Source organism: Camelus bactrianus, chromosome 22 (genome assembly GCF_048773025.1).
Source record: "Camelus bactrianus isolate YW-2024 breed Bactrian camel chromosome 22, ASM4877302v1, whole genome shotgun sequence".
Taxonomy (NCBI): domain Eukaryota; kingdom Metazoa; phylum Chordata; class Mammalia; order Artiodactyla; family Camelidae; genus Camelus; species Camelus bactrianus.
Window position 1 is genome coordinate 25,818,302 of NC_133560.1, and position 16,603 is coordinate 25,834,904.

Sequence of the window (16,603 nt, forward strand, 5' to 3'; positions counted from 1 at the left end):
GTTTTGCTAAATTTCCTGCTTGTTCATTCATTCAGCAAGCATTTATTGGGCGCCTGTTGTGCGCCAGGTCCTGTTCCAGGTGTGTGGGATACTGCAGTGAATAAAAGTCCCCTTCCTCAAGGGGGGACACTTTAGAAGGAAAAATGGATACCCCAAAAGAATTTTTTAGAAGAATATTAAACAGGATGATGGGACAGAGAAGTGATTGGCAGGGGGCTCTTTTATTTCTGGGGAGTATCAGGGAAGGATTGCCAAGGAGGTGACATCTGAGCTGAGCCCAGGAGAGTAAGAACCGGCCGTGTGAGGATCTGGGAGGAAAGAGTGACGGGCCGAGATCCCCTCACTGGGCTCCATCAACACAAAGTGATGTTCCTGAAGGACCCTTCCCTTCAGAGCCCCTGCAGTGGTTGGCATGAGGACCTCTTAAGCAACAAGACAAAGGACTGAACTGAAACTATTAAATTCACTGCTAAGATATAAAATAGATTTCACAACACAAAGCCAAATAATCTTAAGTTTGGGCGAATTTGGCTTCATTGTGGTAACATTTGGCCAAGTACATGGGCTGTAGTCCACCTGCACCCCCTTTCTCTTGTGCACCCCAGCTTTGCCTGAGCCTGGGCCTTGAGGGCATTTCAGACCCCCACCTTAGGGCTTGGCAGTCAAACCACAAATCGTACTGGCATGTCAACTGGGGTGCAGTCAGGAACACAGCAGGTCATTGGATAGAAAAAAACATAGAGGAAAACACAGGCAGAACACCCTTGGACATAAATCGCAGCAATAGTTTTTCAACCAGCTCCTGAAGTAATGGAAATAGAAGCAAAAATAAACAAATGGGATCTAATTAAAAGCTTTTGCACAGCTAAGGATTCCATCAACAAAATGAAAAGACAACTTACAGAATGGGAGAAAGTATTTGCAAATGATGCGACCGACAAGGGATTAATTTCCAAGATATACAAACAAACAGCTCACATACCTTAATATCAAAAAAACAAGCAGTCCAATAAAAAAACAGGCAGAAGACCTAAACAGATATTTCCCCAAAGAAGGCAGACAGATGGCCAACAAGTACGTGAAAAGATCCTCAACATCACTAATTGTTAGAGAAATACAAATCAAAACCACAATGAGATATCTCCTCACACCAGCCAGATGGCCACCATTAAAAAGTCCACAGATGACACATGCAGGAGAGGGTGTGGAAAAAAGGAACCCCCTACACTGTTGGTGGGAATGTAAATTGGTGCAGCCACTACGGAGGACAGTATGGAGATTCCTTAGAAAACTAAAAGACATTGAAACAATCCAAATGTCCATCAACAGATGACTGGATAAAGAATACACACACACACACACACACACAGTGGACTACTACTCAGTCATAAAAAAGAATCAAATAATGCCATTTGCAGCAACATGGATGGACCTGGAGATTGTCATTCTAAGTAAAATAAGCCAGAAAGAGAAAGAAAAATACCATATGATATTGCTTATATGTCAAATCTAAAAAAGACACAAATGAACTACTTATTATTTATAACTTAGATGGCTGATTTCTTTTTTTTTTTTAACATTTTTTATTGAGTTATAGTCATTTTAGATGGCTGATTTCTTGAACATGAGTAAGCACACTTGGCTGTCCTTTACGATTGGATTACTGCATTGTTGATTCTTATTTTGTGGTTGGCTTTATTTCTTTGGTAACTATGTAAGATTAAAAAGTTAAATCTCTAAACCGTCTTCCAGGCCCCCCTCCCGCCAGCGCCCCCTATAGGCTGAACTCAGCAGGACCTGGGAAACGGGGTCCCTGCCTTACAGGCTGGACTGAGGGAGGGCAGGGGGTATCCAGGAGCAGGGGACCCGGAGTGTCGGGGCAGCAGGTGGGAAAGAACACCCACTGGGCCAGGCTGCCTGTGCTGAGTTGAGTGACCTTGGGCCCATCAGAGCCTCAGTTTCCCCAACAGAAAATGAGGCCAAAGCTGATCCCCCCAACACTGTGGGCTCCGTGGGCGCCGGGCGCTGTGGTCACTGTTATCTTCCCTGTGTCCACAGGGTGGCACTTCCTTCCTTCCTTCCGCCTTTTGTCTTGGGAAGGTTCCAAAACGCCTCTGGGGGCGAAAGCTGAGCAGACCGCACAGGAAGCGGCCAGGGCCGGCTCGATAATTGGTTGATTGACTGACTCCATGCTCAGCCGTGTGGCTAACGGGACAAATGAGCCTGAATGGCCGGGCACGCGGGAGGGGCCCGGAGGTGGCTGAGGGCGCCCAGGGGAGGGTGGGCAGGACTGGGGGGGTCCCTGGGCTGAGGGAGTGCCTGGGAGAGGCCGGAGGTGATGGAAATTTCTGGTCTCTGGCCTGGGCAGTTTTCTGTGAAGGGAGTAAGTAGTTCTTGAAATTCTTCCTCAGACGCCCCCACGTCGGCACTGAGTGTGACACAGACACGCGGGATGAGAGCTTTGGGACAAATATGAGCAAATGCTCTTGGGGATTAACTCTTCTGCTCCTCGAGGTGGCCGCCTAAGGAGGAGGCAGGCCCAGAGCCATTTCACAGATGGGCAAGGGGAGACTGGGGTCACTGGCTCAGCTCCTTCAGCTCCTGATGAGACCCCGACGCCCTCCCTTTGCGTTTCTCCACCAGCAGCCCGAGGGGTGGAGGGGGTGTGCCGTCTCTGGACTCACACGGGGTCCCCTAGGGAAGGGTGTGGATGTCACCTGGGTAAGATGCACCAGGCAGCTGGCCGGCCACTTGGAGCTAGTCTGTGGGCTCGGCACTCCCAGAGGGGTGGGGGGCAGATTGGAGTTTGGGGGCTGCCATCCCCAAGGACAGGGCAAGGGCAGGCAGCCCTGAGCGCCCCCTCTCCGCGGGCTGGACAGCTCTGGCCAGGACCGGCTGGGTGGTGGGAGGAAGCTGCTCCCCCAGGCCTGACGCCCCAACTCGTGTTCTCTGCTGCCTCCCACTCCGGCCCCCACCCCGGCATCCGAAACCACAGCTGCCTGTGGTGAGTCAGGCTGGAGCCTGAGGGGCTGAGCCCAGGTCCGAGGGAGGGAAGGAAGGAGGGGGGAGGGGTGTTCCCAATGCTGGTCCCTCCCCCACAGTGGGGGTCAGTGCCCTCCTGCTCCCCCAGGAAGTGAATTCCCTCAATGATGAAGGGAGGAGAGAGCTGGCTAAGTGTTGCGAGTATGTGCACTGGTCACATCACCCACCCCACTGAGCAGGGCCGTGAATTAGGGGGGGGGGAGTGGAGGCTGGTCAGGGAACAGCCCCCAGGACTCCTGGGTCCAGTCCAGCCTCCCCTCCAGGCAGCTCAGGTTTCAGCACTGATTTCTGCCCTCAGTGGAGGGGCTCCACCCTCCCCAGCACAGCTGCTCTGCTTACCCCGGCCTCCGCTCCCACGCTTGCGCCAGGGATGGAGGCAGGGAGCTTGGAGGTTGACAATGAGACCAGCCCCCAGTCGGCTGGCCTCCTGCACCATGACCTGTGTCAAGAGACCAACATCAGGCTCCTCTTTCCCAAGCCCCAACTCTGGGCCCCTCCTGGAATCTGAAAATCTTCCCTGTGCCTCACTTGTGGACTGCAGGCCTGGTGTGATCCAGCCCCATGGCCGCACGGTTCCCTCCACCCTGGCCTTTTTGCTGTCCCTGAACACCTGCCTTTGCACTTGCTGTTCCTTCTGCGTGGATCACTGTCTCCACACTTTTGTTCCCTAGGAGCTTAGGTCTGTCTGGGCTCAAATGACTCCTCCCCTGAAACAGTGACAGCTATACATTAACTGAGATGAACTCAGTCGTAGGTCGGGGTTAAGAGCACAAGCTGTGGATCCTCATTAGCTGCGAAAACTTCCACAAATAGCTTGCTGTCTCTGTGGCTCAGTTTCGTCACCTGTAAGGGCACACGGAGCCAGCACAGCACCTGCTCAAGACCTCCACTGGAGTGTGGCTTCCTGGAAGGGGGCCTGGCAGTTCACAGAAGCCCAGGGTACACTTTTGACTCAGTTGGGGAGGCCACCAGGAGGTCCTGGGGCCTCCCTGAGGGTGAACCAAATACCACAGTGTCGATGCCCCGGGGCCAGTCCTCCCAGCCTTGGCCCACCAAGCTTTATGGGGGTCCAGCCTCTCGACTCCACATACCCTTGGCAATATCCCCCAGGAACACCAATTATAAGCCAGGTTGGCTGGGTATGTGGATATCTGACCCACAATCACTGATCAGTAGCGACTTTAAGCATCTAGACCTCAGCCTGCTCCACTGCCCCGTAGGGCTCCACTTTCTAGCTGGGTGACCTTGGATGAGGGGCAGGCACTTAGGCCACTTCTCATCTGAAAAGCCACAATGTTCCTCCAGAGACCCTGGGGCCCCACTGCCAGGTTCAGCTTCCCAGGGTGTCACTATCCTGTGACCATGCTGTGCCTCAGTTTCCCCACCTGTAAAATGGATACTCCTGACCAGCTTGGGATGGCGCTGGCCTGAGGAGGTGGAGGAGGAGGAACGAGGTGGGGTGTGGCGTCAAGTCAGTTCTGCGGGCACATGGCTCCAGTTCCCCACTCCCTGGTCTGGGGACTCATCCTGCTCCCACCTCCACGGGGCTTGGCCAGGCGCTCAGTGTGCCTCTGGCTGGCCTCCAGAATTCGGGAAAGAGTTGGTGGCTGCCAATGTGCCGGCTCTCAGAGGGAGAACGGGCAGGGGGGGAGGCAGGGGTGTGGGCTGGAGGCCGTGGGCCGAGGCTGTCCGGGCGTCCGGCCAGCGCCGGGCAGTGAGTCAGGGCCCAGGCATGCGAAGGGCCAGGGCCTCTCCCGGCCCCTGTGAGCTCAGGCACCTCCCTGAGCCCGCCTGCCGGGGCCCCACGGGGCTGCGTTCCTCACCCACTTGCTCACTCCCTGGGCCTGTCATGGGGGCTGCTTGGGGAGACGGGGACACAGGAGCCTGGGTTCATGCAGCCTCCCTCAAGCGACCTTCCTCATCTTGGGGAAACTGAGCTCCAGGCAGGCAACGCCTCCGGGGCCCCTCCCAGAACAAAGTGGGGTGTCTGCTTGGGCTGGGAAGCCGGCCCAGGGCACAGATAAGTGCGCCTGCCCCCCAGCACCTGCATTCTCTCCCAGGACCCTGTGCCCGTAAGTCTGTTTAACTAGAGGGAAACACGTCTCTCCGTCCCCAGTCCCCCAGGACCCGTGGCTGGGCTGGGTCTACTCAGGGCGGGAGGCCTCCTGGCACCTTCACTCATGCAGGGGAACAGGTGCAGTCCAGCTGTGTCAGCAGGAACAGCCACCAGGGTGACAGCGGCTCCTTCGCTGGCCTTGGCTGAAGACTGGTTCCTGGCTGAGGCTGCAAGTCCTGCGAGTGGTCCACCAGTGCTGTCACAACAGGGGTGAGCTCCTGGCATCTGGAGGGCGGAGGCAGGGGTGACGCCACCTGTCCCACCATGTCCAGGACAGCCCCCTCCGGAGAGAGTGACCTGGTCCCAGGTTGAGGCAGGAAAGCCCTGGTCCAGGTCCAGTCTTTCGCCCTTCAGAGGCCAAGGGTACAAATGAAGGGCTCTGCTTCTTTTTTACATCATAAAAAACTCCGCCAACTTTGAAAGTGAAAACAGCCCAGGAGGGCTTATGTGAACATTTCCTTGAATATGTAAAGCCAGGCCCTCAGCACGAAGGCAGGGCCTCTGAAGTTCTTCTGGGAATCTTTCTCTGTGAGCTGAGTGGCCTGGGGTTTCTTACATTTCAGGGAAACCAACAACCCCCTTTTTTGGGTCTATTTCCTGGAGCCCGACAGGTAGGACTCCTTGACCTAGTCCTCCGAGGGTCACCGGAAGGGACTGTTTTTAGTGCCCACTTAATGTACTCAGGTGCTGCTAGAACTTAATGTTACCTCTGCCTAGAGTGTTCCTCTCTGATTAAGAAATACTAATTGTACGTATTGTAAACAATTAAGTCATACAGGGGTGCACAAAACCCAGAGGTTCATGTAACTAACAAATCTACTGGCTTCAGGCAAAGCTGTATCCAGGAGGTACCTGATATCAAAGGGACCCTACTTCTCACTCTCTACCCCCAGGCAGGCTGGCAGACAAGCTCCGCACTCTTAGTAGTACCTCAGTCACTGAGGATGGGGGTTAGGTGAGCACACTGATTGGCTAGCTCAGGCCTGGGCTGCATGCTGAATCAGTTAGGATTTACTTTAGCTGTTTGTGATAGAAAAACCAAAATAACAATTCCTCACCCCCAAAGTCCAGGATAGTTACCTGGCTCCATCATCAGGGAATCAAGCTCCCATCATACCTAGAGGATTACACCCTTCAAGCGTGGCAACATAGCTGCCAGGGCTCCAGCCACCACATCCAAATTCCAGAAGACAAAGGGGAGGGGAAAGGGTATATGCCCTTGCCTTTTAAGGATCTTCCTACAAGTCTCACACAACACTTCCTTTTATACTTCACTGTCCGAAACTTAGCTGCAACGGAGGCTGGGAAATGTTGTGTTTTGACCTGGCAGCTAAAAGGATTCCCTTACTAAAGGTAGATGGGAGAATGGCTACTAGGGAGGCAACCAGTGGTCTCTGACACGCAGCCCATCCTGGAGCAGGGATGGGTCCATGTACATCGCATAATGTAATCTCTTCACGACTGACTCGTCCCTTCAAGTTTCAGCACAAACGCTGCCCTCATCCTCTGGGAAGCAGACCTCCTCCCCAGCCAGGGCCCCACAGCACTGTGGACTCTCTCTAGCTCAAGGGTGGCATCTGATCACTTTTGACTCCTCCCCTGGCTGAAGGGATCTGTCACCTTCATCTTGTCTTGGGCACCCAGTACAGTTCTGGGCACACATTGGCACTCAGAGTGGGAACTCGGAATGAATAAGGACCAAACTTGAATAACAGATGACAAACACCTGGAATTTGTCATCGGATACTGCAGTGCCATTTGCATGTGTGGTCAAGATGTGAAGTCACCGGCCTGATATGGTTCAGTCAGTCTCTGATTACCTAGCCAAGGCCAGTCTAGCATCTGAGGCCAAAAATCAAGATGGGGGAAAGGGAAATCCAGTAAAAAAAAAAAAAAGAAAAAAAAAAGTCATTTATGTGTAAACATTTAATTTTAAGCTGATCTCACCACTGAGGCACTGACCACCCACCACGGCTGACTCTCACTGTGTTGGATTATAAGACACAGTCCAAGAGACTTCTCTCTACCACTCCGCGTCCACCAAGCTCCAGAGATAGTCGCTGATGAATTTCTTGGAGAGCTGGGTGCCGTCCAGGTGGATGGGCTGGGCGACGCTGGGGCCGTGATGTACTTAGGGCATGACGTAAGGAAACCTGGCACACACAGCCCTCCCCCTCGACAAAAGGGTACTGGCTTTACATTTTTACTATGAAGCTATTTAGAGACTGAAACACATTTTCATGAACAAAAAGTAAAATTCTGATCACGCATTGCCCTTTAAAAAAAACTGTGGTAAAATACATATAACACTATATAGTTAACATCTTAAACATTTTAGTGTCCATTTCAGTGGCATTAAGCACATTCACGTTGCTGCGCAACCATCACCACCATCCACCTCCAGGACTCTTTTCATCTTGTGAAACAGAAACTCTGTCCCCATTAAACACTGCCTCCCCCAGACCCTGATAATCACAGTCCTACTTTGTCTCCAGGAATTTGACTCCCCTAGGGACCTCATGTAGGTGGAATCACACAGTATTGACTTCTTCTGTCTGGTTTACTTCACTCAGCATATTATGTTCCGGGTTCACCCATGTAAGAGAGTATGGGCCAGATTTCTTTCCTTTTTAAGAGTGAATAATATTCCACTATATGGATGGACCATATTCTGTTTATCTGGTCATTTGCTGATGGACACTGGGGCTGCCTCCACCTTTTGGCTACTGTGAATGGTGCCAAACGTGGGTGAACATGGGTGTACGAACATCTGTTCAAGTTCCTGCTTTCAATTCTTTCATGTGTCTACCAGAAGTGAACTGCTGGGTCATAAGGTAATTCTGTCTAATTTTTCAGGGCCTGCCATAGCGTCTGTACCATTTAACATTCCCACCAACAGTGCACAGGGTTCCACTTTCTCCACAAAGGATACTGCCTTTGATCATCCCCGGCTCACACTCATAATCCCACTCGATTTTACTAATTCGGCGATAAAGTTGAGCCACATACCTATGCAAGAAGACAAGAGAGAGAGAAAAGGAAGTTACTCCAGCACCAACTCCAGCAAAGAGCTGCAGGCTGTACACACACACACTCACACCGCGTTCGGTGGACCTACACGGCTGAAGGGATGGTGACTGTAGTGTCTTCATCAACCTCCCTCTCCTGTCTTTCAAGATCGGCCTCGATCTCCTTGAGCTCCTCCAGCTCTCTGCTGAGCTGAGTAAGGCAGGCAGTTAAGGACCCCTTGCTTTGGAAGGAGGGCTGGGCTGCCCACATGCTAACACCAACCACCTCGGGGCTGGGGCCGCTGGTTCCAAGCACCTCCCAGGCAAGGCTGGGGCCCAGCGGTTCCGCAAACACAGGAAAGGATATAGGAGGCTGGCCTTCAGATGGGTGTCCTCCTCGCTGGCCCTCTGAAGCTCAGCTTCAAGCTGCTGCAGCTCGGTGCCACCCTGGTGCGCCTGCTCCTTTGCGTCAAGAAGGCTCTGGGCCACCTCTTTCTCCGCAGCAAGGATCTCTGCAGGACGGGGACAAGTCTGTGCCCCTCAACTCGGGCTCCTTAGGAGAGCCTCGGACGGAGGCGGTTCATTGGCCTGTGGCCTCAACGCCCATCTATGGCCATGTTCTCACTTCTATCTGTAGCTCCCGAACCCATCACCCTATTTCCAAATGCCCACCAAGGGCGCCCCCCTGGACCTGGTGTAAGTGCTTCCCATTTCACCAAATCACACTTGAATCCACCCAAAATAATAAAGTCTGGTCCTTCTTTGCATATGTCTTAATTTACGATGCCACTCTCGACTCTGTTGCCTGAGCAACCAGCCCGGGACTCACTATCCACATCCAGTTAACCATCCTGCCTGGTGGGTCCCTCCTCCCTCGCGCAGGTCCTTTATCCCTCCAGGACCACCCAACTGCCTCCCTGTCGTGCCCCTCCTTGGTCTCTACAGTTGCCAATCCTTTCTGCTATCTGTCTTCAGAGCTGCTGCATTAGAGGCCAAATGTTAAATTACTCCCCTGCTCAAAGACCCCCCCATAGCTCCCCAGTGTCTCCAGGATAAGGTCCAGGTTTCTTTGGGCATCTTCACCATCCCTGCCAACCTCCTTTCTCCCTGTTTTTTGCCCCCACCAGGTGCTTTTCCCTCCACTCTGGCTGCAAAAATGCCTCATCATTCTGCAAACATGCCACATTTTTTTCCTGGGCCTCTGTCTGCTTGTCCTCCAAGGATGCCCCAGTGTCCCTGCCCATGGGGCACACCCATTCCCGGCCTTCAAGGCCTCCTGGGTAAAGCCCGACACTCTCCTCTCTTTCCTGGGGTGAGACTGTGCTTCCAGGACAGCCTCTATCACCCCAAACTATTTATTCCTTGTATTTCTTCTTCGAAGCAGAGATTGCATCTTAAATTCACCACATTATTGCCAGCACCTACACAGAATAAACACATTTTGAACAAAACATCCAAAAAGATCAAAAACACCTGAAGGAGGTTGCTGTGTTCCTGCCCAGAGTCAGAGAAACCTGCCAACTCAGAAAAGGCACAGATGAAAATGCTTCCCAAAGGGCCGGAGTTTAAGTGCTTACAAACTTTAAGTTAATTTTTAGTCAAAGTATTACATGTATATGGTTATGAAAATTTACACACACACACACACACTTGCACACACCCCTCTCTAAGTCTCTCCATCCTCTGAAGCAGCCACTTTCAACTCTTCACTGTTTTCTCTGGCACCGACCTTCATATTTCTAAATAATTTGCTTATGCTGCTATTTCTTGATTTGTCTGAATTGGATGGTGCCTGCTGATTTCCTGTTAGGAGAGCTGAGGGCCTGGCTTTTCTTACGCAGCCTTTCTGCCCTTTCTCTACTCACCCTCCGAACAGCAACTGAGTCTCCTTGGACCCTCCCTGGGGGTGAGCTCTTCCCCATGGATATTCATTATAAGCCGTCTTCACCAGAGTGTGTGCTAAGTGCCACGAGCGACCGGGAGCCCTAACACCTGACCCCCTTTGAGAGGCGACGAGCAGATGCCCGAAGAGGTTCAGTGACTTGTCTACAGCACCTAGCTCCGAAGCCGGGATCTGAACTCGATCCTTTTGATGGAAGCCCCAGCTCCCTGGAACACAGACTCTTGTCTCCTTGCCCCGAATCCATGTGTTCTGCTGAAACCCAGACAGGCTGGGCTATGCTGATCTTCTCCCCAACTATCAATGGAGGGGGAGTTAATGGAGGGGGAGAGGAGGAAAGAAACAATAGGGAAGGAGGGAGGAGGGGGAGGAAAGAGCAGAAGACTCAGACCAGGGCATCCGTCATGCTTAGACTAATATCCAAACTCCTGGGGGCTCACAGGTCTGGCAGGGTCTGGTTGCTGCCAACCCAGCTTCTACTACTTTCTCTTGGGTCTCCAGGCTCCTTTTCACCTGACCTTTGTCTTTGCAGTTCCCTCTGCCAGGAACTCTCCTCCCCAGTCATCCGATGGCTAGCTCCTAGGCCATTCAAGTCTCAACCCAAACGGCACTCATAAAGTATAACTGTAAAAAGGCATTACAGCAGCCTGGCACTGAAACTGCGGTGGAAAACTAAATGACAGTTCCTCAAGAAATTAAATATCAAATTACCATCTGATCCAGCGTTTCCACTTCTGGTAAAATACAAAAAAGAATTGACAGCAGGGACTCGAAGAGATATTTGTACACTCATGTTCATAGCAGCATTATTCACAATAGCCAAGGGGTGGAAGCAACCCAAGTGTCCACTGACGGATGAATGGATAAACAAAATGTGGTGAGTCCGTACAATGGAATACTGGAGAAGGATGGTGGTGATGGTTGCAGAACATTGTGAACGTACTTCATGCTACTGAACATTTAAAAAGAGTGAAAATGGTAAATCCTACATTATGTCAATTTTATCACAATAAAAAAAAGTTTCTAGCCTTAAAAAAAAACCCTTAAGCTGAGAAAAGCTGCAACAAGGGCCCCGCCCTTCTTCAAAGGCAGTGTTGTGCAAGGATCAACATCCACGAATCTCACTTTGATCCATCAAGAGGTGCTATCGGCAGCCCCATTTCACAGATGAGGAAACTGAGGCTTGAGAAGGAAGCCACTGGGCTGGGACCACAGGGCTCATGAGTTAACAGCTGAAATCCTTAGCCCATCACTTTCTGACATTCATTTCTCTTGTTTATCTTCAGTCCTTGCCCCACCAGCATATCAGCTCCTCCCACCAAGGGGTTTTTGTCTGTTTTGTTCTCTGCTGTCACCCCAGGGCAGGCACTATGCCTAGACACAGCAGGTGCTCAATAAAACATCTGACCAACCTCAGCAGGAAGATGCAGACTATTGTTACAATTTTATGGGAAACAGAGGCACTGAGAGATTAAGTAAATCACCTCAAATCTCACAGCTGGGAAGTGGGGGTGCTAGGATTCCAATCCCGTGCTTTGAGGACACATGAATCCCAATTCAAACGCCAAGTCCACCAGCTCCTGCTCACAGAGCGCTCAGAACTGGGCCGGATCTGCGAGATCCTATATTCACTACTAAACCCCAGGAGGGTGAACTGCTGTCCTGAAGTCCATTTCACGAATGGCTCATTCGCCGGTCCCACGAGTTAACAGGATAGGGAATGGGGGCGCACAAGAGGAGGGCAGTTTCGCGGCCTGCCAAGCCGCCCCTCCCATCACACGGGCCCCGGCCGCGCCCACCCCAGCCTTCACCTCGCAGCCGCTGGTCCGCGCCGTCTTGCGTCTCCAGCAGCCGCTCCACCACCTGCTCGTGGCGCCCCAGCAGCCGTCGTTGCTGCGCCTCGGCGCGGTTGGCGCCCAGCAGGCTCAGCAGCCCCTGGCTCACCTCCTCCATGTCGCGGAAGGCCGCCATGACTACGCCAGGATCAATCCCGCGCAAATTTAACTCCCCCGTTGCCCCGCCCCCTTCCCGCAGAGAACCGTCTCTATTGGGTTGACCCCACGTCAGTCATCAGTGGATGAGGCTGGCCACTTCGAGTCGAACCAGTGCGCCTGCGCCGGCTCCTCTGTCAGTATCTGCGCTGCCCAATCTGCGCAGGAAGGGGACGCCCCCCCACCCCGAAGCCTGCCTGATGCGCCTGCGCAGACTGGAAAAAAAACGGCTGCAAGGGCTTTAAACTGCTGCCAAGTTTCTTCTCGGGTCCTTCTGCTGCGTGCAGGGCGGGATTCTAGGGGCGAGGCAGTGAGCTGCTTATTGTGGAGCTGACGTCCTGCGGTGTGTGTGTGGGATACTCAGAGTAAACATCATACAGAAGTAAATTCTCTAAGAAGCTGCGTAGCTAAATGGAGCCTGCCACCAGATTTATTGGGTTCCAATCCCAGATTTCCAGATTTGACAGTGTTACCCCCGGGCAAATTGCTTCATCCTTCTGTGCTTCTCTTTCCAACTTAGTGAAATAAGGGTCATCAGAGTGTCTACTTAAGATGTAGCGTGAGAGTTAAATGAGGGCATTGCCCGATATTCAGTACGTGCTATATAGGCGTTAAATAAACGCTAGAACGCTAGTGGGTGAGGTGTCTAACTCTCACCGAACATCCTGTGTACGGAGTTAAAGTAGAGGAAAGACAAAATGTTCACTTTTGTGACCTGTTCCTCAAAGGGGGTGAAGAAATCAGCTCAGCGGGTCAGGACCAGCATTTTCTACAAAATACAACGGGGGAAAAATCAGTGCATTGTGTGAAGAAAGCTAGGTATTATTTTGGGAAACAAGGCTTTTGTCTACTGGCTGTGGTATTGTATTTTCCCCCAAAATGGCTACAGAAATAGTTCCAACTTTGCCACTCCCTGTCAAGAGGCAGACTCCAGTTCTTCTCTTGAACTTGAACAGAACTTTGTGCCACAAACAGATGTGGCAGAAGGGACAGTGTGTGACTAGATTAGAAATGAGGATACATTTTTGCCTGATGCTGGTTCACTCTCTCAATTTTAGGTTGCTAGTGCTTGGAGCCCAGCTTCCATGTTGTGAGGAAGCCCAAGCCACATGAAGAGTCTCCCACATAAGGTCCCAGCCAGAGCCAGCATCAACCACCAGGCAAGTAAGTGAGTGAGCATTGAGATGATTCCAGCCTCCAGCCTTTGAGCCATCCCAGCTTACACCAAAAGGAGCAGAGAGAGAGCTGTTCCCAGCAAGCCCGGGTTGAACTGCAGGTTTGTGAGCATGCTCAATGATGTTGTTTAAAGCCAGTAATTTCGGGGGTAATTTGTTATGTGGCCATAACACCTGGATCACTGGTTCACCTGTGAAATTTGTGTCTTGCCACAGGTTATGTAAAAAAAAAAATCATTGAAAGCCACTGCTCTAGTGGCAAGCCCTCCCAGTAAATAAGGAAATAAATGATCGGGATCATTTTAGACCTGCCATGAGGACGATAAAACAGGGTCATAGGAGAGTTGGAGAGGGATGACTTTAGGTTAGGTGGTCAGGGATGGACTTCCTGAGGAGGGGACAGATGAACTGGGATCTGAGTGATCGAAAACGTATTGAGAAACAAAGGACAAGGCAGAGGAAAGAGCACGTGCAAAGGCCCCTTGAGGTTGAGTAGTTTAATTTCTTTAAGGAATAGTGAGGAGGTTGGCATGGCCAGAGAGGACTGAGCAAGTGGTTTCACTGGGGTCCCAGAAGCCTTATTCTGGTGCAGTGGGGGGCACTGGAAGGCGTTAAGCAGGGAAGAGCTACGGAGTGGATTGGCTCCAGATCTTCTGGAATCAAGAGAACTTGCCAACAAAACTGGATGTGCAGAATGAGGAAGAGGAAGAGGATGATGCTTCCTGGATGTTTGGCCCTGTTGGGTGGTGGTGGTGCTAGTGGCCAAAAGGGGCAGGAGCCAGTGGCCAGGAGCAGGTGAGGGGCTACATGAAATGAAAAGTCTGGCGACACTCCCAATGCCTGGAGCATGGCCACGTGGGACTTTCAAGAAGATGGTTGCTTGGCCATATGAGTCTGGGCTGCAAATAGAAATCCGGACGTTGTCAGAGTGCAGCCATCAGATGGCCCTGGGGGGGGAGTATGGAGAGAAAGAGGTCCAAGAACCAGGTTCAGAGACCCCCACCCCACCCCACCCCAATTGCAGACATTGGAGAAAAGAGAAGCTGGTGAGACAGAAAAGGCACAGCCCAGGATGGAGGAGAGAAACTACAACAGAGACGTTAGGAAATGTGATTTTCACTGAACATCAGAGTCTGACAGCTCCCCAACCCCAGGCCCAGAGCTTATTGCCCTGAGGTAGTTTTTGCCAAGACCCAGGGGCTGCTCATGTTTTAATATTTTACAGGGGTCATGGAGCTGGGGACACCCTTAGGGCTTATATATTTAGTCTCCCTTGGGTCACAGATTCCTTTGAAATCTTTTTTTTTTTAAGCTTTTCTGTTTTTTTTTTTTAATTGAATGTACTGGGGATTGCACCCAGGACCTCAAGCATGCTAAGCTCATGCTCTACACTGAGCTCTACCCTCTGCCCCTGACCTTGAGATCTAATGAAAGCAATGGGAGAGAATCTTCCTTGGAAAACGTACCCAACATCCATACATTTTTGGAATTTGTGCAGTTTTGGGGTTCAGGACCCCAGAAGGCCATCCTCAGATTTTCAGATTAAGAACCCCCCTGGTCCGGCCCGAGAGTGGCTAGCAGATGTCGAAGTGGTTGGGTATGAAGCTGGGTCCCCGGAATCGGCACTTATAACATCACTCACCCTCCTGAGGCTGAGCATTTGATGCTGAGATTGCTCTGTCACCATTGGCTGTGTGACCTTTGGTAGCGGGCTCACCGTCTCTGTGCCTAAAGGCAGCGGGTTAACGTACAATGCTGAGTAAATGAGGAGATAAGACCATAGGTTCAGTTTCTGGCTCTGCAGTTTTTAACCTGTGACCTTGGCAAGTTCTTACCTTTCTAAGCCATGGGCTAATGATGGCTCTCCTATCAGCTGGGGTAGGATGTTCCCGTGATAGGCCGTTCCTGATTTCACAACCACAGCCTGACATATAAATGCTCCCTTCCAAAAGGCCACTTACCTCTTTTCCAAAAAACAAAGCAAAAACCACTCCCAGCCATTAGGATGGCTACTAATTTTTTTTTTAATCAGAAAATAACAATTGTTGGTGAGGAGGTGGAGAAACTGGTTGGTGGGAATGGAAATTGGTACAGCTGCTATGGAAAAGAACACAGCTGTACCTTAAAAATACTAAAAATAGAAGGACCGTATGACCCCGCAATTTTACTTCTAGGTATAGACCCCCACCATTGAAAGCTGGGACTTGAAGAGATATTTGTACACCCAGCATTATTTACAACAGCCAAAAGGTGGAAGCAACCAAGTGTCCATTGATGGATGAATGGATAAACAAATGCAAACAGTGGAATATTACTCAATCTTTTTCTAAAAATTTTTCCTTTTTCATATATTTTTATTGTATTTATCATTATTTTCCCCCCTTAATGGAGCTACCCAGGACCCTGTGCATGCCAAGCACACACTCTACCACTGAGCTATACCCCCCATCCCCTATTCAGTCTTTTTTTAAGTAAGAAAATACTGCCACATGGTACAACATGGATGGATCTTGAGGATATTATGCTAAGTGAAATAAGCCAGTCACAAAAAGACAAATATTGCAGAATTCCACTTACAAGAGGTCCCTAGAGGAGTCAAATTCATAGAGACAGAGAGTAGAATGGTGGCTGCCATCGGCGGGGGTGGGTGGGGGTGTTGAAGAGTTAATGTTTAATGAGGACAGAGTTTCACTTTGGGAAGATGAAAAGAGTTCTGGAGGTCGATGGTGGTGATGATTGCACAACAATGTGAATGTACCTAATGCCACTGAACTTCACAATTAAAAATAGTTTTGGGGGGAGGGTATAGCTCAGTGGTAGAGTACGTGCTTAGCATGCACGAGGTCCTGGGTTCAACTCCCAGTACCTCCAATGAAAGATTAAAAAAAATAGTTTTGACGGTAAATGTTTTGTTATGTATATTTTGCCACAAAAATAAACATAGCTATATTTTTAAAAACCAAAGCGAGACAAGGAGTTTAGGGAGTGGAGAATGGGGTCTTAAGCCTGAGCTGAACAAGGTCACAAAGATGACGAAACGGTCCTGGGTAATTGCTTGTGAGAAACAATTTCTTTTAGGGGCGGTAATTAGATTTTATTTTAATGCTAAGCACGTGCTCTACCACTGAGCTACACCCTCCCCTGAGAAACAATTTTTAAAAAATTTTTCAAAAGGCCCTTTCTTGGGTTACAAACCCTTCTGGAAAACTGACAAGATCAGTGGAACTTCTGCTCAGAAATACACAACTTCACATAAAATGTTGGGGACTTCCTACACCGTCTGAAAACGCCCCATTATCTCCTGGTTGAACAGTCTGGAGGAAAAACCGAGGAAGTGATAATCAAGAGAGCAATCATCCATCATCAGCTAC

General features: G+C 50.7%; 1 protein-coding gene across 2 annotated transcripts; it reads right to left on the reverse strand.

The window, feature by feature from the left end:
* Positions 1-7,066: 7,066 nt before the first annotated feature.
* Positions 7,067-12,071, reverse strand: SPC24 (SPC24 component of NDC80 kinetochore complex). Of its 2 annotated transcripts, XM_074350816.1 has the most exons (5): positions 11,878-12,071; positions 8,522-8,678; positions 8,277-8,372; positions 8,091-8,167; positions 7,067-7,288 (listed from the first exon to the last, which is right to left on the reverse strand). In XM_074350816.1, the coding sequence occupies exons 1-5, from the start codon at positions 12,035-12,037 to the stop codon at positions 7,182-7,184; spliced, it is 597 nt and encodes a 198-aa protein (XP_074206917.1). In that variant the 5' UTR covers positions 12,038-12,071; the 3' UTR covers positions 7,067-7,181. The 2 variants fall into 2 exon arrangements, with proteins under 2 accessions (XP_074206917.1, XP_074206918.1); XM_074350817.1 differs by lacking the exons at positions 7,067-7,288; positions 8,091-8,167 and having other exon boundaries at positions 8,273-8,381; positions 8,534-8,678.
* Positions 12,072-16,603: the final 4,532 nt, after the last annotated feature.

Coding starts and splice junctions, on each gene's coding strand:
- SPC24 (XM_074350816.1), bottom strand. CDS start 12,037: ATGGCGGCCTTCCGCGACATGGAGGAGGTGAGCCAGGGGCTGCTGAGC. Junction 8,373..8,521: donor AGCCTCCTATATCCTTTCCT/GTGTTTGCGGAA, acceptor TACTCAGCTCAG/CAGAGAGCTGGAGGAGCTCA. Junction 8,168..8,276: donor GTCACCATCCCTTCAGCCGT/GTAGGTCCACCG, acceptor CTTCTTGCATAG/GTATGTGGCTCAACTTTATC.